Genomic DNA, 24,329 nt, shown 5'->3' with positions numbered 1-24,329 from the left:
TTAAACAGAGTAAACTGTGTTCTACAATAAGATAAAAAAAGCTGAACAAGAGTGACAAGAGTGGCCTTACTGTAGACTGTGTAACACAGGTTTTTCTCAACTACTGTTTTCTCAACTACTGTTTTCTCAACTATGATTAAGAGTACAATGTAAATCACAGGGTTTGAAAAGGTAGACTTAGGATTCCTCAGTCCCAAAGGACACCATGCTATTGTCTAAGAGAACTAAGTATTTTGAAAATTCAGGAATCACGAATTTGGTAACAAACAATACCCAAGGTCAGCTAAAATAGCATGGCAGTCTGAATCTACACTAATAGAATGTTTCAATACTTTCCTTCTTCAATTCGAATTGAGGGCAAATAGAAAGAACGGAGGTGACACCAGTAGTCTTAGCTCTTTTCCAGAAATAGAAAGAAAAGTGACCAATTGTGAAGAGTTTTGAAATTTAGCCACAGTATGTTATGTAGGGCTCATTGGTGAGATTCTGGCTCATGGAGTTTTGGAGCCAAAAGGGACAACCTCAGCAAGTGTCCCTGTTTGTCAATGCTGGAGCCGAGACTTGAATCGTAAGTTTTCTGACTCTGCTTGCAGGGATTTCTTCACTGCTCCACTCAAAACATTCCTTTCCTGTTCTTTCTTATATCCCTATTTTGATAGTAAGTTGCATATTCTTCCTTAAGTTTTTTGGAATCATTAGAAATAATTCATCTTCATTGTAGAGCAAAGATCACATATAAGCCAATCACTGGAAAAGTCCATTTATGTTTTAACATTTAAAAAAAATTCTGGGGCCCGGCGGCCTGGCCTAGCGGCTAAAGTCCTCGCCCTGAACGTGCCCCGGGATCCCATATGGGCACCAGTTCTAATCCCAGCAGCTTCACTTCCCATCTAGCTCCCTGCTTGTGGCCTGGGAAAGCAGTTGAGGACGGCCCAATGCATTGGGACACTGCACCCGCCTGGGAGACCCGGAAGAGGTTCCAGGTTCCCGGCATCAGATCGGCGCGCATCGGCCCGTTGCGGCTCACTTGGGGAGTAAATCATCGGACGGAAGAACTTCATCTCTGTCTCTCCTCCTCTGTGTATATCTGGCTGTAATAAAATGAATAAATCTTTAAAAAAAAAAATTCTGGATCCAAATCCCTAAGTGTAAACCCATGTGTGACAGCAGAGTTTGCATGACAGGTAAGACTGTTAGTTGTCGGTATCAGAGGTAATGTGGGTGCGTAGACAGGCATCCTCAAGCCAATACTCTGATGCCTTTAGCACCTTGCTGATCTTGGGATCTGAACTTCAGTAAGCTTAAATAATATCAGTGAGTAAAGGCATCTCTGTGAACTTCACAGTGTTCTTTTACTTTTAGGAACTGCAAGAATATGTCCTATGCTCTACAACATTTGTAGTTTCCAATAGGAGCATATCTATTCAAGCCCTATAAATCAATTCTAATAAAGGAAATTATATTTAATTATATCTCTTTCCTTCCCATTAATTCATTATGAATACTTTATTCTGCAACATTAGAAAAATTATATACACTTAGTAAAGAATAATCTCTTGTAAGGAGTACTTTATATCTTAAGACATCTTAACTAACCTTGAATATTTCAAGCACAATATGTTCCAAAAAATGTTTTAAATAAGCCTGGACTAACACGATGAGAACCATGTAGTAACTTTTGTCTTCAGGTTGTTACAATACAGTTAGACTAATTGCATGTGTTTAGCAGAGCAAAAAATCTGTAGCTTCTGGGTGATCTATGAGAGATAGACGTAAAGTATCTCATAATGACATATTTTTAAATTTGTTTCATCTGAGTTGCAAAATGATTATCATCATTCTCCCACTAGGAAAAATAGTGTGGGTTCTTTTTATTGTTATTTCTCTCACACAAAGCACTAGGCACTAATTCCTACCTCTTGCTGAACTCTAAAATCTATGCAGATTTTATGCCTATTCTCATTTCCCATGACCATAAATAATTATTTTTAGCAAAGAAAAAAAATGTGTGAAGCATTAATGTTTAGAACTTGATCTATGCCTCTGTCGCTCTCCCACAGCAATGAACTTGGTGCACGGAGCCGATAATAACACGCGTGGACTACTGATTGGTGGTCAGTAGCCAAAGTTTATTAACAGCACAAGACTTTTAAAGGAAAGTTGTCATGTAGGCATCCAGGGAGGAGGGGCTTGAACCATTTACATCTCAACAGCAAGGTGAAGTTCCCCAAAACACAGCTAGTTCCTCTAGCAGATTCTTTATCTAAACCTTATCAATTGCTGCTGATGCCTTCTGGGGGGATTCAACTGGCTGTTGTCTCCCATAATAGCAAAGATTCTGAATGTCCTTCTACAATGCCTCCAATGAAGGTGGCAGGGATGCATATTTATGAGCCATTGTCTCCAGTTTGCCAGGGTGCACATTAGCAGGAAGCTGGATCAGAAATGGAGACAGGACTTGAACCCAGATACTGCTATATATGATATGCAAGATGCCTTGGGCAGCATCTTTACTGTTGCACCAAATACTTGGATCTAAAGATCAGTTTTCATATCCTAATATACTAATGTCCCAACATTTTGGTTGCTACATCATTGAGGCCCAGAATTCTCTGTCCAGTTCAGTTTGTGGTAGGTGACTTCTCTCTCCTTTGAGCGTAATGACTCCTTAGACTGTGAGAGGCATCTGTATGTATCCTACTAGAAACTGGACATGTCAATCATGCTTCACCTTTTCTATTTCAAGTATGTTTCTCATGGGTGAATTCAGTGTTTTTACTTGTTTTTGTTAAAGCCCGTGATAACCATACACACAGGTCTGTGCTTCTCCCAGCACCCCTAGGACAGCTACAAGCTATAGAAAATCAGAACAAAATTAACTCTGTAGCCATGCATTGTGTTCCCCAAGATAAGCATACAGAAACTGTCGCTTGGATTTCCTCCTCTGCATACCCCGTGTTTCTCTTTACCCTGTGTATTGAAGCAACCTTTCGGTCAGCCCTGTCTGCCCCTAGCCACACTGTCAACTGCTGCTGTCATATTTTGTAGACATATGCAATAGAGAAAACACATTCTTTAACATCAAACATATAACCTATGTGTTTTGGCTCTGTTAGAAGCATTCAGTGTGTGATCTTAGACAAGTTATTTGACTTTTCTGAGCCTCCTTGCCATAATCTGCAGATGGAAAAAGATGATGCCTTCGTGATAGGTAGATATAGAAAACACCAAACAATTCCTTCTCTTCTCCCTGTCTTGCCTGGCATCATGCCATAGCATCGTAAGGAGCCTCTCAACTCCTTTTCTTCTCTTTAGTCTTTCCTCTACAGTAGTGATGGATATTTTCCAAAAGCATGTGTATAGTCCTGTCATGGTGTTATTTCAAATGCTATATCTACAGAATGATTTATAGAATAATTGCTTTTTGTAGTCTCACCTAAGAAACCCTTTTTAGCCTGCCGTGGGCCCATTTTCCAATATTTCCTACCCGTTGCTGTGTTCTGAACATGCCTCTCAATTTTACTCCTGTTTGCTTTACCTTCCCCTTTACTTAGAATGATTCCCCCCTCCACCCGACTGCTTCTCTAAATAAGTGACATTTTCTACCTAGGCTATATATCCAAATCCCACTGTCTCCCTTCTAAATTTGTTGTATTAGCAGCACCCTTACTCTATCATGTATTCATTTCTAGAAAGAATGAATTAGTTGCTTCCTTTTATGGCTTTCATGATATTTTTGTAGGGCTCTGTAAGAGCCTTATTGTGCTAACGTGGTTCTGGGCAAGGCAGGTGCCAGATATCACTCATCTTTGTAGTCTTACTTTGACTCACAGTGCCTGATGCATAGTAAGCATTCAATATTTATTTAATCGGACTGTTTAGGGTCTACATTATCTATTGAGGACAGTAAAGGTTAATAGTGGGGTACTCAATCTATGCTAAGTTGAATTGACTACTTTCAGTCTTGGAGGATATTGCATGTATAACTCCTCTTCATTGGTCAATTTTCAGCAATCCTGTGCTATTGGTTATGCTTAGAATGTTTGTCCACAGAGACAACAACGATGGCTGTTTTACTGCTGTGTCTGTGATGGTGGTACACACAGATTCTCAGTATTTTGTGAAAGTGAAACCTTAATGACCCTTCTGCCTTGTCAAGAGACTTTTGGTAGGAGTGAAATTAAAACGAAGGGCACAGCACAGTAGTTTAGTGACTAAAGTCCCTGCTTTGCCTGCGTCAGGATCCCATATGGGTGACGGTTCTAATCCCCGTGGCCCTGCTTCCCAAACAGCTCCCTGCTTGTGGCCTGGGAAAGCAGTCAAGGATGGCCCAAAGCTCTGGGATCCTGCACCTGTGTGGGAGACCTGGAAGAGGCTCCTGGCTGCAGGCTTCAGATATGCTCAGCTCCAGCTGTGTCAGCCACTTGGGGAGTGAATCAATGGGTGAAAGATCTTCCTCTCTGCTCTCCTCCTCTCTGTGTATCTAACGGTCCAATATAAGTAAATCTTAAAAAAAAAAAAATAGATAAGAAAGCATAAAAAAAGAAATTAAAACCAATCTCTAATAATATTAATACTATTTTTAAACCTTTTATGTTAGTGCATTTCTTTTTTTTAAGATCTATTTATTTTAATTGAAAATCAGAATTATTGATGGAGAAACAGAGAGAGAGGTCATCTATCCACTTGTTCACTCTCCAAATGGACGCTACTGCCAGAGCTGAAATGGTCCAAAACTAGGAGCCAAGAGTTTCTTCTGGGTTTTCCACATATGTGTAGGGGCTCAAGAACTTGAGCCATCATGTGCTTCTTTCCCAGGCCATTAGCAGGGAGCTGGAACAGAAGTGGAGCAGCTTGAACACCAACCAGAGTTCACATGGGATGCTGAGGATCAGCCTGCTATGCCGTGCCAAACTCTGTCAGTATATTTCTGTACAGAGTTTTTGGGTGGTAAGTTTCTTGGGACCTATCCAAAGGAAGCTAAGGCATCAGAAGAAACTGATGAAGAGATGTGAGTGATCACATTGTGCCCTTTATTCTTTCCATTACCCATCAGTAGGCAGAACTCGTATATTCCATAGGATATTTTGGAGCACACTTTGAGAAACCCCGGAGTCTCTTTGTGGTTATACTTAAACTTATTAAAGAGGTAACCAAGCCCCATGGTGGTGAATCAACTTTCTCATGTTACACAGCGACTACCATCTTCTCTTACTGTTTGTTCTTTCAGCTACCCTTTGTGTTAGCAGCTTTCTATTATACTCATAGACTTCATCTTCAACATTTAAAATCTTTCTTTACAAAAGAGCTTTCCTTTTCTTTAAAATATGCCATCATTCCCAGTTGTACCACCTGCACCAAGCTAAATGATTCTTCAGTGTTTACACCTTTGAAATATTTATAGACTGTCATCATGGCACTCCTTAGTCATTCTTCAGTCTTGTTGCCTGTACATATATAGCACGAGTCAGTCTCTCCAGTTGCTCAACTACTTATGCCATTCTCTCTAGCGCGCGTGCATATAAGAGAACAGTTTGAGTAAATTCCAGATGGGAATAAATAACCCTAACATGTTGAAGCCATGGGGTTGGGTGAAATACACTATATAGATGAAAGGAATATCCTACAGGTTAATTAGTGGTATGGTAACAAATATGCGTACAATTTTGTTTCAGAAGTAAAGCAAGCTGTATTTGTTGTAACTATTCCTTCTTTGAACTTAACAGATTGCTGATAATGCCAGGCTGTGTTTACAGTCCAAATTTTTACTAAAGACCTTCAACTTTGCATTCCCCTATGTGTATCTCTTGCCCAAGATGGAACTTCAAATAAAAACAGACAGCAGGAGATGCTGCAAGAACCTAATACTAAGCTTATCAGTCTTCATGCTGTTTCTATGGATTTACATGGTTTCTTGGAACTCCTTTAAGTCTTCCTAGGGAGCAGTCCTAGACTTGCTTCACGGGTTAGTAGGCACTTGAGTATTAGTCATCTTATAAAATCAAATGTTTTTCCTGAATTTGACAATCTAAATTTGGGTATAAGAGGAATTGCCCAGAAATATTCCATAAATGGAACATAGCTATTTCCTGATGTTTTTCGTAAGTAAGAGTTTCAATAGGTTTAGACTGTTGAAGGGCTTCTCAGAAATTGCTGTTGAGTAACTTCACCTTACTGTTAGCCTAAATCTAAGTTCAGTATAGGACAGGTGAGCATTTGACATTAGTAGGTAAGCAACCATGTGGAATGCCCACATCCCATATCATAATGCCTGAGTATAACTTTTTCACTCTCATTCTGATCCCAGCTTCTTGATAATACACACACCATGGGAGGCAGCAGGTGATACCCCAGCCTCATGTTGTCCGGAATGCTCCTTCTGCCTTTTTCCTGCAGCTATCTCTGAACAATTTGTAGGGCTGTCAGTTCTTTTGGGGGTAGAAATGAAATTTAAATATATATATATATATGTGTGTGTGTGTGTGTGTGTGTGTATGTATGTATACACACACACACTTTTTCACTTGAAAGTAAAATTTACAAAAAGAAGGAGAGAGAGAATAATCTTTCACCTGCTAATTCACTACCAAGTGGCTGCAACAGAGAGAGCTGAGCTGATCCAAAGCCAGGAAAGAGGATCCTCCCCTGTCTCGCACACAGGACTTTGCGCCATTCTCTACTGTTTTCCCAGGCCACAAGCAGGGAACCGGAATGGAAGCGGAACAGCCGGATCATGAACTTGTGCCCATATGGGATCGTGGTGCATGCAGGGCAAGCACTTGAGCCACTTGGCTGCTATGCCAGGTCCAAAATTGGATTTCTTATCTTTGTTGTAGAGTATCTTCCTTCAGCCCAGAAATGGGCAGTGCTAGAGTGTAGACTGAGATGTTAACTTTCCTGCTTTAAAAAATCCAGTGATTCTACTAATCTAGAAGTAGCAAAGAAAGGTGACTTTTTTTCTCTCACACACCAAGTAATAGTGTGAGTAGAGTTACTCCCTGAATGAAAGAGGAGAAAGGGCATGTAGGAATCATCTCATGTTTTATTCAGATGTTAACAAAGAAAACAGAGAAGTGTGTTTCCTTAAACTTGACACCCTTTTTATCCCAAACATTCTGGCAAGTGATAGCACGCGACTCAGCCAGCGTCTGTGGGGAGAGAAATTTTTCCAGGAGTGCAGTCCCAGCGGGAAGGATTACCTAAACATGAAATGCTAATTGCTTTCAATCTCACATAATTTCCCATACTGTGTGCATACACACTTGTGTTCATAACTGTTCCCTAGATGTCACTTCAGCACTCAGAGAGCTTATTGCTGCTATGCAGGTACTGGTGATAAAATTGGATGCAGAAAGCATTTTGAAGAATGTGCAGAAGGAAGACAAGAGAGGCCTGAGGTCATGAGATGCCATGAACCATGGGGCTCTCTCTGAGCTTCGATGTAAGATCATGGATCAAGTGTCCGGATCATCCATCTGCCCGTTCCATTGAGAACGTAAATGTTACTGCCAATTTTGTAAGGCTTCAAAGTCTATCTACTTAATGCCAGTCCTGCAGTCCAGCTTCTCCTTTGGTATAGAAATTCCATAGAATGTCATGTCTGAGTGGAAGCCACAAACATAAGTATGTACTCTCTATTGTGCATAAGATTTATGTTAATATTAATACACGAAAGTTTATTTTATACCAGTATATCTTCGAAGAATTTCTTATAAGTTCCTTTCCTAAATCTGTATATGTGTATTGAATAAATGTAGTTAAATGTTACTTAATATATAGGTACACAGACACACACACATATATATATATTTTTTCTTTTATCAAGTAATACTTGGAGATACATGCTGCTAGGATTATTACTCCTGTTCCATATATAGCTCAGGTCGGTGAAGGAGCTTGCTCCAAGTCACTGATCGGTTATGAAAGTACTTCAAATAGTTTGTGGAAAAATAAATAAGTTTATTTTCATACGAAAATATTAATAATCCATGCATGCAAAGGGTCTTCAGAAAGTATATTCTTAAGGTATATTACAGAAAAATATGAATTTCAAAATATTTTTAAAGTAACCACAAATTCATCACTTAATCCACTTGAGTGGTTTGTATTGTTTGAGATAACTGATTAATAAAGCAAAATTGAAAATCTACCAAATGAATATTGTACATAATTCTTATTGAAAAAAAGTTACACCAGTTATGGCCAAACAGGGAACAGCTATATCTTCTTTACCCCAACATGCCCCTACAGAACCCTCTATTCCATATCCTTGCATGCCAACCTTTTGATTTTTTTTCACATGTGCAAATCCAGAATGTGTCAGACTGATTCAGAAAAAAATAGAATGTTTGCATTGGTTCAGATGATAATGGAGTTTACCTTAATCTGGAATCTAGTAGAATTCATCCCAGTAGAATTTTGCCTAGTTCCTCATAATGCTCCCAATTAGCATTGAAATTTTACCATCTTGTGGAGGTAGAAATTTCTTATGTTCAGGCAATAGCGCCTACTAGTGGGGGAAGGGGGAGTCCTGTCTGAAATGGGAGAGAGTTTTCTGGTGCTTAGAAGACTCTTACTGAGAGCCCATTGACATAGATTCAGTTCTCATCACTGCTGCTGGTTAGCTATGTGATCTCACTTGATCTTAGCCAAAAGCCCGAGAAGCGATGCTATAGAATCTCAATCAAGACTTTACCTACCTCTTAACATTTGTTTTTGAATCTACAAATAAAATGTTAGCTCATCTGCTAAAAAAGACTTGTCTTATCCAGCTTTCAGTTATTCTAATAATCAAAGGAGATCATGGAGATTATGAGATCGTATGTGATGTTGAGAATTACAGTTTTCAGATAGCAAAAAATAGTTTTAAAGTAACGAAGCAGCAACTTTTACATTTTAGTCTAGAATCTAGATGTGTGTACCACATGGAGTAAGGTATTATAAGATAGATATCATTAAATAGCCATATATTGTCTTAGTCCATTGTATACTATTAAAATAGAATCTTGAGGATGGGTAAAATAAAGCAAAACATGGTGCCAGAGGCAAGGACATTTATGATCAAAGTGGCAGTTGCCTGGTGGAGCTTGCTGCGGGCTTCAAGGGTAGCCCTTTGTTGCTGCCTTCTCACATGGAAGGCTATCGGAATGATGCCTAAGATTTCTGTTCTGAGGGCTTCATCCCATCCCCTTGGGAGAATCCCCCTCTGGGCTCAATCCCCCTTACAGGTCCCATCTTTTATTGTCACCTTGACCACATTTTTAAAGAGGACACATTTAAACCATAGTACACATCTAAAGTGGAAGAAATGCCATCTGAAATGTTTGTGTAAAGTATTCCTTTGCAACAAGGTTTTAATGTATGTGTCATATGCTTGTAATATTACTGGAATCCAGAGGTTCATTTTAGTGTCAATATTTTGTATGTTTTCTTTTTGTATGAAACGGGAATCTTGCTGAGACTTGTATCTTGTGTCTTGCCAGTGTTTTTTTTTTCCTACATGTTACATGTGGATCCCACCTCATTTGATGCATATTCTTTAGCCTCAGCTCTGTTTTTTGCAACTTGATACAAATGGAGATGGGTCTTTTGCCACACAGTGAACTCCAGCTAGATTTACTGGCTACTGAATCATCTACAGTCTATGTTTTTTTCATGGTTAAAAATAATCAGAACACTCCATTGCTGCCTCCAAGGATTGTGGAGGGATCAAATGCATTGATGAATAAGAATCTACTTTGATGTGATAAAGCACTGTATAAGTATTAGTTGGGCTTCTCAGCATCTCAGGGCGAAGATCATGCTGCTATTGCTGCTTAGTGAAAAGTGGAGCTTTAGAAACTCCCTGGGGTGACCTCACTGTTCTGTTTGCTGTCAAATAACCAGAATAAATTTGGATGTTTCCTACCACAAAAACTAAAAATAAGTGGTCCAATGTACCCTTTGGATGGAACAAGGCAAAAGACAGATTCCCATGAGAGACACCGTGGAGTAAATTGGAATCATAAGTAAACCAACTTGAAATAACAGTTGTAACTGCACTGGTCAGTGTTGATTTTATTCCACTAACAAATCAACTGTGAAGTGAATTTTCAATACAAAAGAATAGAAAAAGAATTCACAGTGGGACTCTGGAGATTTCCATATGTAAAGTTTTACATGAAGAGAAATCCAGCTTTAACCAAAAGTGAGATGTACATTCCTATCAGGGATGTTCCAACGTTGTATGTGCATGCAGTTAAGCCAGGTGTTGTTAAAGTAATAAGCCAGTTTAAAGGACTGGATGAGTGTGTAGCACTTAAGGCTACAATGCCTGAGCAAATGCAGCCTCTACAGTTAATTGTGTCAACATGGAAAGGTACTTCATTTCCCCACACTACATTTGTTCAACTATCATTGAGTTGATGAGGGAAAACACAGCATGGGTTGTTGGCAAGAATGTGTGACATGATAGGTATAAATCTAAGACCAATACCTGGCGCATAGTAAATACTGGCTAATTGTTAGTCTCCTCACCAAGGACTCTGGATTTTGGTAGCATAGAATCAAATTTCTAACACCAAATTGTTTTGTAGAAGATTTAGTTATATTGAAAGTCAGTTTTACAGAGAGAGGGAGAAACAGAGATCTCTCAGCTGCTGCTTCTCTCCCCAGATTACCACAAGAGCCAGCACTGGATGAAGCTGAAGACGGGAGCTTCATCTGGGTCTCCACATAATAATAATACATCGATGAATAAAAGGATATTTCAAAAAGTCATTGAAAATGAAATTAAGATATTTTGGTGAAATAAGTTTGTGAAACTCATAATTTTTCCACAAAAAGCATTTTTCAACCGACTTCTCTAAGATTCCTCTTATGTAGATTTCAACATGTTTGCACCAAAAGGAGCGTATTTTAATTCAATTTTCAGTGAAATTATTGTGGTACCCTCATAGAAATATTAACCAACTGCATTATGGTAGTGTGTGCCTGTTTCCCACACATAGACTCCTATTCTCCAAGAGTAGTCAGAGCATGTATCTTTTTGATCCTTGTTGCTTTGGATTCAATGTTTGGAATTGTCTAGTCCCTCCTGTGATCCAGGGAAAAAGATGTAGCTCACTACATAAGAGCTTCGCTTCGCTGAGCTTCTTGATCAAGTAAGGCAGTTACTATCATTGCCTTTTTGCAGAAAGTTTAAAAAGGAAACATAATACTTGGCACAGAAGCCAGAAATCCATGTGTCTATTGAGAGGTTGACAGAATGGCTTGGTAGGTTGCTGAGACCGCCCATCGAGAGAACAGAGACAGAATTTGAGGCTTGGGAAATACAGGGAAATTATTCAGGCTGCCCATTGCTAGGAAGTACTGAAGGCAAGACTTGTAGCCTTTATGCAGTGTCATAAACACCTTTGTTTATAGGGAGCCATGTCTTATGTCCCAAACAAAACTACTGTTGTGTGTTGTCCTATGTTCTTTGTGCAAATGGTGTTATTTTTGTTCTGTTTCTTTTTTTCCTTATTTTTATAGCTCTTCCTAAGGTTCGAAGTTGTCAGGAAATTCCTGTCCTGGCTATTGTGCCTCAATAGTCCTGCACATGTGCACCCCTTGCCATGCATTGAGGGACCATCTGTACCTGAAGATGAAGTGCCCAGCTTATTGTTTCTGTCAGTCCAATATTAAAGTGTCCGTATCATGGGAGTCAGCTTGTAGGAGGTTTCTGATATTCCAGTTCAAGTTATCATCTTGGTGGAACACATAAGCACATTTCCCATTACAGGAGTTTCTCAAACCCAGGGCACTGGAATCACCTTTCAATCCTAAAAAAAAAAAAAAAAAAGTAATTTCGAAGTTCTGTCTTATCCGGAGGTAGGGTTCCAGCATCCCCATTTTTCAAAATGCTACCCTGATGGGCAGCCAGAGTTCAGGGTCAACAGCCGCAAACTACTAAGTAGCCCCTCCCTCTGTGCTTTGTCCACCTCCGTGGGTCACAGGGTTTACAAGGATCTCCTGAGACCTAAGGACAGAAAAGTGAAGTTGTCCTGAACCTTCTTTCTTCCCTGAGAGTGGAAATAGGCTGTACTCCTCAGCAAAGCTGAGGACTTGGGGGCTGTGATCAAATAAAAAAATGTATTAATAAGAAACACTGGTTAACAAATTGGGCTTCCAGTCACAGCCCCCATTACATTCTGCCTTTGAGATGGACAGGTGACTTAACCTCCAGTTTCTTATCTACACAGTAACAGATAACGGCCAGTAGGATCTGATGAGATGTGTACTTTAGGCAGTGCCTAGCATAGGAAATAATAATAAAAAAAAAACCCACACAATAATGTTCTACTTTTTATTACAGTTCACCACAATATATGTATTTGAATCAGTGAAACATGTTCCCATTTGTGGGACTCCCCCTCCCATTGTACCTTTCACCCAAAGGTGTAACCTAAGCAAATATATATCCAAATGAATCATGTTGTGGTTTGATTTCATAATAACTGCACTTTATCGGCAAGTCGCTCAGCCCTCAATTCAATTCACCTGTTTTGCTGCCCAGGGCTTTATCTGCCCATTGTTAAAGTTTTCTCCCTGACAATTTTGGGTTTGGTTTTGTGTATGCATGTGGTTTCTTTCCTTGCATTGCATAATTTCCTTTGGGGGCTAAATTGTTTTCTATCTGAAAGTGTCTTTTTTCTACTTCTCTTCCCAAGTCTATAGCAGGTGTGTGTGTGTCTGTGGAGGTGGAGAATATTTTTTTTTCTGCCAAGGATTACTGAAAGATTTATTTCATAGGCCATATGAAATCAACTTTAGCTTGATGTATATTTATTTTGGATTTTGTGTGCCACCAGTGATTGCTTTGGAAAGGCCACACCAAATTCTTTCACAAGTCTTGTGTGACCCTAAGGCCTAATGTTCCCCACAACCTGTAGGAGGAAAGAGGAGAGAAGAGAGCAGCCATCTGTAGCCTCCTTTCCACTTCCATCCACGGACCCATTTTATCTGCAAGTATGTCTATGGGAACTATGTTAGATAACACCATTAAATATCTATAAGTTGATTTTACAAAACTGGATGTGTCCCACAGTCCGGCTTTTAAGAAATGGCAAGGACTCGAAGACTCCCATCACTAAATGGCATTAACTGTCAAAGGTTGGGTATGGCTACCTTATTTAAAACCACTCTAATCATGTCAACTTGGTTTGATATACAATATAATAAGTAATCTCTAATCTTAAATGATGAGCAGTTGACATTGCTTGTGGGTGTCATATTGTCTAAAGCCATACAGCAATGCCATAATAAATTCACTGACAGCGCAGATGAGGCCTAAGCTATGCCAGTGCTTCTAAGGAATGTGAGTGCAATGCTTTCTCTAGCTCAATGTCAGCAAAATCATTTATGGGAAAATTTTGCCTATTCTGTGTGTGTTTTCCATAGGTAGAAAACCTTTGAAATTAAAATATTGATGCAGCGTTCAAAGTGTTATTCTTACTGTTGGAAAAAAATGTGTAATATAATGCCATGGAAATTGCTTCTTTTCAACCAAGTTTTAGTTGAACACTTAAAACTGTTTTACATGCAGATGAAACTTGTTTGGACCATAGTTTTCCGTTTTTATCTTGCCAAACAGTGCAGAAACACAGTGGCATAGCTTGGCTCAATATTAGGATAACCTGGAAAGTGTTTAGTCTGGCAGTTGAGATACATGTTAAGGCACCCATGTCCTATATGAGATTAGTTGGACTCACCCAATTTTCAATTCCAGCCCTCGCCTCCAGTTTCCTGCTAATACGGACCCTGGGAGGCAAGGTCCCTGTCTCCTGTTTGGGTTACCTGGATTAGGTTTGCATATTCCCAGCCTTGGCATAGCCCAACCCTGCTGGCGTGGGTATTTAGACTAGTGAACTTGTGGATGGCACTGCTCACTCTCTCATGCTCTCTCTCCTCTCTTTACCATCCTGATTCTCAAATAAATAAATAAATAGAAATAAAACTAATTCAAAGTAAACTATCACCATTTATATGGCATTCCACATCAGACCAATGGAATCAGCTCTGTGTCAGGAACCCAGGTATCGATATTTTCTGAAGTTCTCCAGGATATTGAAATATATAGGCAAGATTGAGATTTACTGCCTGAAATGTGAGCCATTTAAGAAACAGACTGTTACTGCATGCATCATTGCTGTGGGACACCCATGAATTAGAAGGTTTGATAGTCAGAAAATGCCATCATCTTAGAACCTTTAGTGTCATGTGTGGGGCTGTCACGTACAAGAAAAAAACATATTCTATTTTTATACTGTCAATGGAAAATAATTTCTGAATAAATTTGATGGAGACTTTCTTTAGGACAACGATGACTCTAATAGGCGTCTACAGGATATGTAGGAGTAGACTTTATTTCTAGGAATACTTTACCCTCCGTTCACTGCCTTTGTGTAATATCATGATGTAACTTAGAGCAGGACTCCTTTCAAAATATGTTGAAGAAGGTGCTGAATGACAAAGCTGATGTGTCAGACAATTGTCATAATAAAGCTTCAGTTCATTATCATATTTAAAGATACAATCTTCATTTTTTCTGTGCTGACCATTTCTATTACAATTCAGTAGAAATGAGGTCATTAAGCCATGTGACCTGACTTCATGTCTGCATGGATTTACTACCATTTTACTTTTTTTAAAATTTATTTATTTTTATTGGATAGTCAGATATACAGAAAAGAAAGAGACAGAGCGTAAGATCTTCCATCCGATAATTCACCCCCCAAGTGGCCACAATGGCTGGAGCTAAGCTGACTCAAAGGCAGGAGCCAAGAGCTTCTTTGGTCTCCCATGTGGGTGCAGGGTCGCAAGGCTTTGGGATGTCCTCAACTGCTTTCCCAGGCCACAAGCAGGGAGCTGGATGGGAAGCAGGGCTGTTGGTGCGTGAACCAGCACCCATATGGGATCTCAGAGCGTGCAAGATGAGGGCTTTAGCCAATAGGCTATTGTGCCAGGCCCTAACACTTTACTGTTACTACTGACTATTACAAGTATGAGAGTAAGTTATCTCGATGACACCCACACTCAAAAGATGGCTATATCACTTTTGGTCCAGTTTGAGAGAGACCACCTATGGCCATTGGATTAATTATATAGTGAGTATAGGAAATACATTTTTATTATTATTGAGTTTTTTCAGATATTAAAATTATTAACTATTTGTACGTATTTATGGGATACAGTTTGACATTTCAATACAGATAGACATTGTACTGATTAAGTCTCGTGATATTTATCATTTACCCCTCTTTGTCACTCCTTTACGATTAGACTTTTTGTCTTTTTGATAATAGTGATTCTGACTGGGGTGAGCTGAGTAGTAATTGTGATTTACATTTGTATTTCCCTGATGGCTAGTAGTGTTGAGCAGGGTTCTTTGGGTTTTTTTTGTTTGCTTGTTTATTTGTAAATTTTTTGTTGCCTGCTTAAATTTCTTATTTAGGGCTACGTGTGTTTTTAATATTGATGTGTTTGAGTTCTTAATAAATTCTGGATATTAATTCTTTATCAAGTAAATAGATTGTAAGTATTTTCTGCTGTGTAGGTTTTCTCTTCACTCTGTTGATTGTTTCGTGTGCTCTGAAGAAGCCTCTTATTTTGATATAATCTTGTCTATATTTGCTTTGTTTCCTGTGCTTTCCAAAGCTTATTCTAAAATTTTTTTCTTCACCAATGTCTTGAAGTGAATGGGAGCATGTTTCTAAATAAAGGATTTCTTTTTACATTATAAAATAAATAAGTTTACATTATGAAAAGAGGTAAAAATAAAAATTCATATCTCATTATGTGAACAACCTATTGATTTACCTAGACTGTCACCTTGAACTTACTGCTTTCTGAAAACTGACAGGTCTAAATTATGTCCAACCTTCCAACCTTCACTGAAAGCTACATATAGCCTTTCTCTTTGTAAGAAGTTAACTTAGAGAATAATCAGAAATCTATTTCAAATGAAAGGTAAAGAAGCCTGGTATGGGTGGTAGGCATGGTGTATAAAGCAAGAATTTCAAAGATGTTACCAACATGGCTGCCAATGAGAGACAAAAGGAAACAGTAAGAAAACCCTACGATGACTCCTCAGTCAACCTAGAGCAATACAGATAACAAGCAGCAAGCTGATTTTACATGTAGTACAGGGTATTAATTCACTGAGAAAGTTTTTATGGGTTGTCTCATCTTGTGACATTGTATCTGCTGGTTTCTGATTCCTGTGATTCCTGTCTTAAAAGTTAGCTTTTGGGCTGATGCTGAAGCTGCAGCGTCCCATATGAATGCTGATTTGAATCCTGGCTGCTCTGCTTCCAATCCAGCCCCATGCTAAGCACCTGGGAGGCCTGCAGAGGATGGCTCAAGTGCATTGGCTCCTGAAACCATGTGGGAAACTCAGACACAACTCCTAGCTTTAGCTTGGTCCACTGGAAGCCACTCTGGCCATTTGGGCAATAAAACAAATGGAAAAATCTCTTTCTCTCTCTGTTTCTTTCTCTCTCTGTTTCTCTCTGTGAGAGTGTGTGTGTGTGTGTGTGTGTACATGCGCGCACGTTTGTCTCTCCCTCTTCCTATAACTCTGCCTTTCAAATAAAGGAAAAAAGCTTCAGCTCATTGGTCTTTGTGTCCTAATGCCTTCATGTTTTGACAACGCCCCATGGTTTTTACTTTAAAAAGTGCTGAGATCCTTGTCCCAGATGGGAACATGAAGGGTTGTGGTGTGCTTTTAACAATGCCAGGTATAACTAAGAGAGGCAGCCATACACCACTTCGTATCTTTGACTTAATGCCTCCCTAAAAGGCATGGTTGTAAGCTTTGGTTAGTGTAAAAAGGGAACATTTGGGTACCTTTTCTGTCCTGCTGAAGTGTAGGGCTATTTTTATTTTTTGTTCTTCGCTCTGTTTCTGTGCTTGTGATTTTACAGGTGCCAGACTGACTGCCCTTGAGGGTGGTGTCCCGGATTTATCCCAAGTATAGGAAAAATACGGGAGGCAGCAAAGCTGGTCATGTCTGGGTCCAGCATAGTGGCCTGACCCACTCTGGAAGAATGTTCTCCAAGACATAAAGAAGTTGTGTCTTCGGACTACAGTCCATCTGCTTTCATAGCAGAGGAGACAAAACCTTGTTGTGCCATCCCAAGCCACTGTGGTGTTTTTGGACTCAGCAAACCACAGACACTCATTCCTCTTCGCAAAATTAGAATGTTTTTCTCAGTTCCATCCCTACCTGTCAAAATTCCATCCTTTAAACTTGGGCACAAATACCTGTTTCTCCAACAAACCTTTTCAGAGCCCTCTCAGAAGTGATTTTTTTTTCCATTGTACATTTCTACAGCATTCCTTCCAATTTTGTCATGTGATTTTGATGTATTTAGTCTTTGACCCTGAAAGGCACTGACATTGTCTAATTTTGGTCTGGATGACGCAGAAGCAAACTGTAATGTGGGCAAGGAGTGGATACTTGAGTATCTGTTAAATGATTGAAACTTTCAAAGCTTATATCCTTGGGACTCAGCTGAGACTCTTCCCTCTAAATCAGTGATTCAAGTTCAGTTCAGGATCCTCATTCATAGATAGCAAAAATCTCCATAAGTCATGTAGGGGCAATACCCTGGATTCCAGATATTATTATACTGTAGGCATGCATGCTTGAATCAAAATAGCTACCAATGACTACTTGTGGATCACATAGACAATAGTCAGCAATTCCCAACCAGAACCAGCCTTCTATTTTTTCTGTTTCTTTTCCCAATGTACTATCCCTGACACTCTATTACGTATCATTTAGAAAGGAAAAGAAGAATGAAGAGATCACTTTCTGGATCTGCAGTTGTCTATTTGAAAAGTAAAATTATAAATTTCATAGGGATTCAGTGTGTTCTCAATGATTAGGTTGATCAATTATCATTTGCTCCTTATCTTCAAAAGGTTTTCTGCAGTGCAATGCTGTCAAATATGGCATGCATGTCACAGAACTTTATTATTGTTTGAAGCATAGCACAGTCAGCATTTTAGTATACCAGTTGTTTGGGTGATGATAATCATAAAAGCCAGGGCTATGTAAAACCCGATTTTGTTAAGCAAGGAAAGTTCAGAATTTTAAAAGCAACTTTATTTATGCATATTATAACAAAAGAGGTAAAAATTAACTCTTGGGCAGAAATTTGTAAAATGCAAAACAACGTTGATTGCAAGTACTATAGAAAATGTTCATCAAAATTCAAGAGGGTGATGTCAAGACTTCATAGTAATATTAATTGTTCCAGAGATGGTTTGGATTTCAGCTCTTGATAATATATATTTCTTTGGGGAAAACTTATGCTGTATAATTTAGGTTTTCTTTCAAAGACTCATTCCAGTCTTGTGACTAGATATAAAACTTTATTTTCCAGGTCCCCAAGTAACCAGACAGAATTAGTAATTATGTATTACCTCTTTCTTCCCCAAGTTGAAACACTTTAGTTTTCCCGGTTTATGTGTGAAATGGCTGTCAGTCCTTATGATGGAGTGCTGAAAGCTGTCTTCATTGAGAAATAGTTCCCACAATGTCAAATCGGCATCCATTCTTACACACAGAGTTAGCAACAGACAGTATTGCACAGTTGCTAAAGGCAAGGATGTTGACACTAGACAGCTGGGGTTGAGGTAAAACAGCTTTATGACTCATTTTCCTCATTTTATGATGAGAATAATAACAGTGTCAATACAGGTTGTTGTAAACATGAAATGAATTGAAATATATGAGGATGTAGGTTTATGGAAAAGGAGAAATCAGAGATAACTTTATTTTGGTATAAACACATTTTGAAATTCATATATACAGTTGTTGCATAGTATATGTTTTCTATGAACTTTTTGAAATACCTCTTTTATCCTTGGGTTTCAAAAGTTTTTTTGCACTAAATTATATGTAATTCTTAATTATTCAAGAACTTCTCTGAAGCAGCTTCCTTTAAATCCTCTTTAGAAATTTGTGTTATGTGAAGTATTAGGTTTGGTTTACTATGGCTTATCTGTCAAAGCTATCAGATAACTTTTTTTTTAAAGATTTATTGTTTTTATTACAAAGTCAGATATACAGAGAGGAGGAGAGACAAAGAGGAAGATCTTCCGTCCGATGATTCACTCCCCAAGTGAGCCACAACGGGCTGGTGCGCCAATCCGATGCCGGGAACCTGGAACCTCTTCCACGTCTCCCACGTGGATGCAGGGTCCCAATGCATTGGGCTGTCCTCGACTGTTTTTCCAGGCCACAAGCAGGGAGCTGGATGGGAAGTGGAGCTGCTGGGATTAGAACCGGCGCCCATATGGGATCCCGGGGTTTTCAAGGCGAGGACTTTATCCGCTAGGCCACAGCGCCAGTCCCTATCAGATAACTTTTTAAAAAATTATTTATACAATTTTCTTTCACATCTACTACGTACCCAGTGCACAACCAAGGCTGAATCAGGTAAAAACCAAGAACTGAGAAACTTGCCCAGGTCTCCTTTGTGAATACAGCTTTTTGTGGGCACAACTGTTTGAGCCATCACCTGTGGCCTCCCAAGGCACATGTTAACACGTACCTACACTCAGAAATGGAAACAGAACTTAAACACAGTGTGATATGGAATATAGGCACCCTAAGTGGTATCCTAACCACTGGGCCAAATGCCCATCCCTAAAACCTATGGATTGTTACTGCTATACCCAGTGACCTACAATTACTTGTTTGAGTTTCTCAATATAAAATAAAATAAAAATAGAAAATAAAAAACAGAGCTAAACACATATCTGACCCCTGGCTCAAGATTCCCGAAGTGCAGCCAGATAGAGCTGTAATGAACACAGTGACTCTGACTGATATAATATTTGTCATGACTTAATGTGAATGTTTAGAGCTTGATGTCCACATGTGGGCAAGATGTCCATTGAGCTCATTTAAGAAAATTTGAAGAACCAGTGTTGTGGCACATTAGGTTAAACCTGCACTTGCAATGGCAGCATCCCATGGGAGCAGCATTTAGATTCCTGCTGTCCTGTGCTACTACATTACTTTCTAGGGAATATTAGCCTATGAAAACAATCCTCTCAGCTGATTCATCACCAGCCTTCTACAGCATAGCTTGGTTGAACTAGTGGACTTGCTAGTGCCAGTGACATAGTGAAAACAGTTCCCTTGCAACAACTGACGTGATGAATCCATGCTATCCTTTGCATTCTGATGCTTAAAAGGAAGATGTACTCCTTGCTTTATTCTGAACTCAGTCCCCGTTTTTCTTGCAGGCCGCTGTGCTCGCTGTGGTGAAAATGTAGTTGGGGAAGGTACAGGATGTACCGCCATGGATCAGGTCTTCCATGTGGATTGTTTTACCTGTATCACCTGCAACAACAAACTCCGGGGCCAGCCTTTCTATGCTGTGGAAAAGAAAGCTTACTGCGAGCCTTGCTACATCGTAAGTTCCTGGTTCTTTCTTCTGGTGCTTGTTTTGCAAAAAATGTCTGATCTGGCCAAATGCCAGTCACTCCAGATAGAATGTAGCCATTATCTCTTTGTTTCTTCTTAGACTTGAAATATGTGTTGTGGAGGAGGTATAAAGTTGCATATCATAACTTTCTTTTTGTATTCCCTTTTCCTATACAGTCAGAAAATTGAGCTGGAATGAAGGCTTGTGGCCTTCAAAACATGTGTGTATTCAAGCCAGCATATTCCTCCTGAAGCATGAGCTTTCTCAAGCACTACAGTCACAACTCTTGGTACCAGAGCTTGCCATTTATTTGAAACCTAATTATTTTCAGAGAAATTTAGCAGGTTCTCTGAGCTTATCAGTGCTATTCCACTTTCTTTGGACGTGTAAATAACTAACCTACCCAGAATATTTCTTCTTGAACAGATTTTCTGTTTTAGAAAGTCAAATCCTTTGTCCTAAAATACCACTAATGAAAATGATCACGATACTGATGGATTAGTGTGTTTTATGCAACACAACCATACATAATGACATAGCTATGCAATAAAAATTTCTTGGTTATATTATTTTAGCTTTTCATTAGGCTAATGAGTGACAGAGTGATTTGATGACTGATCACTCCCTTTTAAAAAAAGGTGTTTTAAAGTAAGTTTCCTGCTGTCCTGAATGACAACTTTGCAGAACCGAATACTCGGTAATTAAAAAAGCACCCTTTTCCCAGTCCCATGAGAGTCATAGTTGGCTGTAAATACTGAAACATCCCAATATCGAAGTAGTCTAGAATATAAGGTATTGGAAGTCAAACATTATTGTTTAGGTTCTCAAGGCTCAAGTTTGTTAAGGAAGTTTCTGACCTCCGCAGAGTTTTCCCATGGCCCCACAGCAATAAGTCATTGTACTGCTAGAGCCTGTAGCACCCATCTGAAGGTTCTGTAAGATAAAGGCTTTATAGGATTGAATATTGTATTGTACCTCTTGGGTTCAAGTTTATTTCATTTTCTTCCCAAAAGCAACTGGAACTCACAGACCATTGTGGTAGAGCCATACAGTGTTATATTTACAGTAAAAAAAAAAAAATCATTTACCTAACTTTCCTTACAAATAAGAACATGCAAACCTGGGCAAGAAGAAAAGGACTTTTTATATTTTATGACAATTTTCAGAGTCAAGGCTTATTCATATGTCATGTGATTTTTGTAGAGTGCCATATGATTTTTCTAGAATTGGAATTTATTAGAATATTTTGAATATCACTATTATGAACCTTGTTGAAAAGGGAAATACACTGGATCATGTCCAGTCTTTAGAAATGGCTTCTGGGGACTATGCTTCTCAGTGACTTGGGACCACAGGAATAAAATCACTGGTGGCTGCAAGCTCTGTGACAGTGATATCTGCTCGGCTTGTAAAGGTCTTTAAGGTTGATTTTCCTTACATTAAGTAACCGCACTCTGCTGTGTTCTTTCATTATGTCTTGTGCTATTTTCCTGTTCTTTGAATACATTGTTGGTTCTTGTTACTTTAATGATGCCTCTATGGCAGCTGCAGCTGCCTGCTTCTTTTGTCCTTTAGTCTCCTTTCTGAGCTCGAAGCCTATAGGCATATTTGGATGTAATATAACAGCACAGGGAGAAGATGAGTTTGAACTCAGTCCCATAACATAATGGCTTGTCTCCTTGGGAAAGTGCCTTGATGTTTGGAAGCCTCAGTGTCCTCCTACATATAATGGGGATGACTGCAGTGCTTTCCTTCCAAGGCTTGTTAAGATGAAATGAGGCAGTCTTTGCAAAGCACGCCTGTTCTGCCCCAATCACAGCAGTAGAATCAATGTTATTTTGAGATTAATTTCAATAAGGTTTCTGAATTTTGTCATGTTACATCCTGTCCACATTACATGTCCTGTTTCTCACATCCAGATTCAGAAATTCACTAGGCTTCAGGACAACCTCTTGCCCATTTTTCAGTGCTTTGCTTGCTTTCCTGAGTAAATACCAGGACTGAAGAAAATTCAGTGTGACTGAAACATAGGTTTTATAGCATGTGGACTGTTTTGATATGTGTTCCAGGCCCAGTAGCTCTGTGGTTCTTCAGTCTTGTTAGCCCCTTCTGCTTTGGCTTGTATTACTGTTATACTATGCTTGTCCCCGTACTAAGAAGAGCTGGGTGAATTCTTTTTTTTTTTTTTTATGTTTTTTTTTTAAATTTTATTTTAAATTCATTAATTACATTGTATTATGTGACACAGTTTCATAGGTACTTGGGTTCTCCCCACCCCTCCCCCAACCCTCCCACCATGGTGGATTCCTCCACCTTGTTGCATAACCACAGTTCAAGTTCAGTTGAGATTCCCCCATTGCAAGCATATACCAAACATAGAGTCCAGCATCTTATTGTCTAGTCAAGTTCAACGGCTTCTTAGGTATACCCTCTCTGGTCTGAAGACAGAGCCAGCAGACTATCATCCCGATCAATTAAAAGCTCCAACATACCATCAGCAAAAATTTACATCATTATGGAATTAATTGACATAGTAATGAGTAACCAATATGGTAAAAGTAAATGTGATTTCTTATCCACCTTCTGTGACCACCTCATTGACATTTCAATTTTGGTTTATACACAACATATAACATTCATAACATAACTTGTTATACATAACATCATATCAAATTAAGGCAAACATGTGGTATTTAACCTTTTGGGATTGGCTCATTTCCCTTAGCATTATGCTTTCCAGTTTGGCCCATTTGGCCACAAAGAACTGCATTTTGTTTTTTTTAATAGCTGAGTAGTATTCCATGGAGTAGATGAACCATAGCTTTCTTATCCAATCCTCTGTTGATGGGCATTTTGGCTGCTTCCATGTTTTTGCAATTACTGATTGTGCTGCTATGAACATAGGAGTGCATGTTGGTTTCTCATAAAACAAGTGTTCTGGATATATTCCTAGGAGTGCTATTGCTGGATCATACGGTATGTTGTATTTGAGTTGTTTGAATGTTCTCCATACTGATTTCCATAGAGGCTGTACCAGCCTGCAGCCCCACCAGCAGTGGAGTAGGGATCCCTTTTGCCCGCAACCTCGCCAACAAGTGTTGTTGGTGCTTTTATTCATGTGGGCCAGTCTTACTGGCGTTAGGTGGTACCTCATTGATGTTTTAATTTGGATTTCCCTTATTGCCAGGGAACTTGAGCATTTTTTCATATGTTTATTTGCCATTTGGGTTTGTTCCTTTGTGAAGTGTTTGCCCATTTCCCGTGCCCATTTCTTGAGTGGCTTGTTTGTTTTGACATTTTGGTTGTTTTGTAGCTCTTTGTATATTCTGGAGATCAGCCCTCTATCACCTAAGTCGTGTGCGAAGATCTTCTCCCATTCTGTGGGTTGCCTTTTTACTTTGTTGATTGTTTCTCTAGCTGTACAGAAGCTTCTTAGTTTGATGAGGTCCCACTTGTTTATTTTGGTCTTGATTTCTACTGCATTTGGAGTCTTTTTTAGGAAGTGAGGGCCTACCCCTAAGTGTTCCAGTGTGTTTCCAACATTTTCTTCCAAAAGTTTGAAGGTTTCTGGATGTAGGTTTAAATCTTTTATCCATTTGGATTTGATCTTAGTATATGGTGAGAGATGTGGGTCTATCTTTTTGTTTCTACAGGCTATCAACCAGTTGTCCCAACAGCATTTATTGAACAGACCTTCCCATTTGCCTGGGTTGTCGTTTGTCTTTTTGTCAAAGATTATTTGGCTGTATTTGTGTGGGTTCCCATCTGGTGTTGAGCTGGGTGAATTCTTATCACCCTTTTTGACTTCTTCGTAAAAAATTTTAATCAAGATTTGTCTTTATTTAGTGATATTTATCCATGATG

The 24,329-nt window shown here is 39.1% G+C and overlaps 1 protein-coding gene across 5 annotated transcripts in view; it reads left to right on the top strand.

The window, feature by feature from the left end:
- Window positions 1-24,329, top strand: part of LPP (LIM domain containing preferred translocation partner in lipoma) — a 702,694-nt gene that overhangs the window by 565,358 nt on the left and 113,007 nt on the right. For all 5 annotated transcript variants that reach the window (XM_004577779.3, XM_058662126.1, XM_058662123.1 and 2 more), the window contains one exon: window positions 20,284-20,453. In XM_004577779.3, coding sequence (XP_004577836.2) covers window positions 20,284-20,453 — 170 coding nt within the window. The remainder of the gene's footprint in view (window positions 1-20,283; window positions 20,454-24,329) is intronic.

Source organism: Ochotona princeps, chromosome 3 (assembly GCF_030435755.1).
Source record: "Ochotona princeps isolate mOchPri1 chromosome 3, mOchPri1.hap1, whole genome shotgun sequence".
NCBI lineage: Eukaryota > Metazoa > Chordata > Mammalia > Lagomorpha > Ochotonidae > Ochotona > Ochotona princeps.
This window is presented reverse-complemented; position numbering and strand designations above follow the sequence as displayed.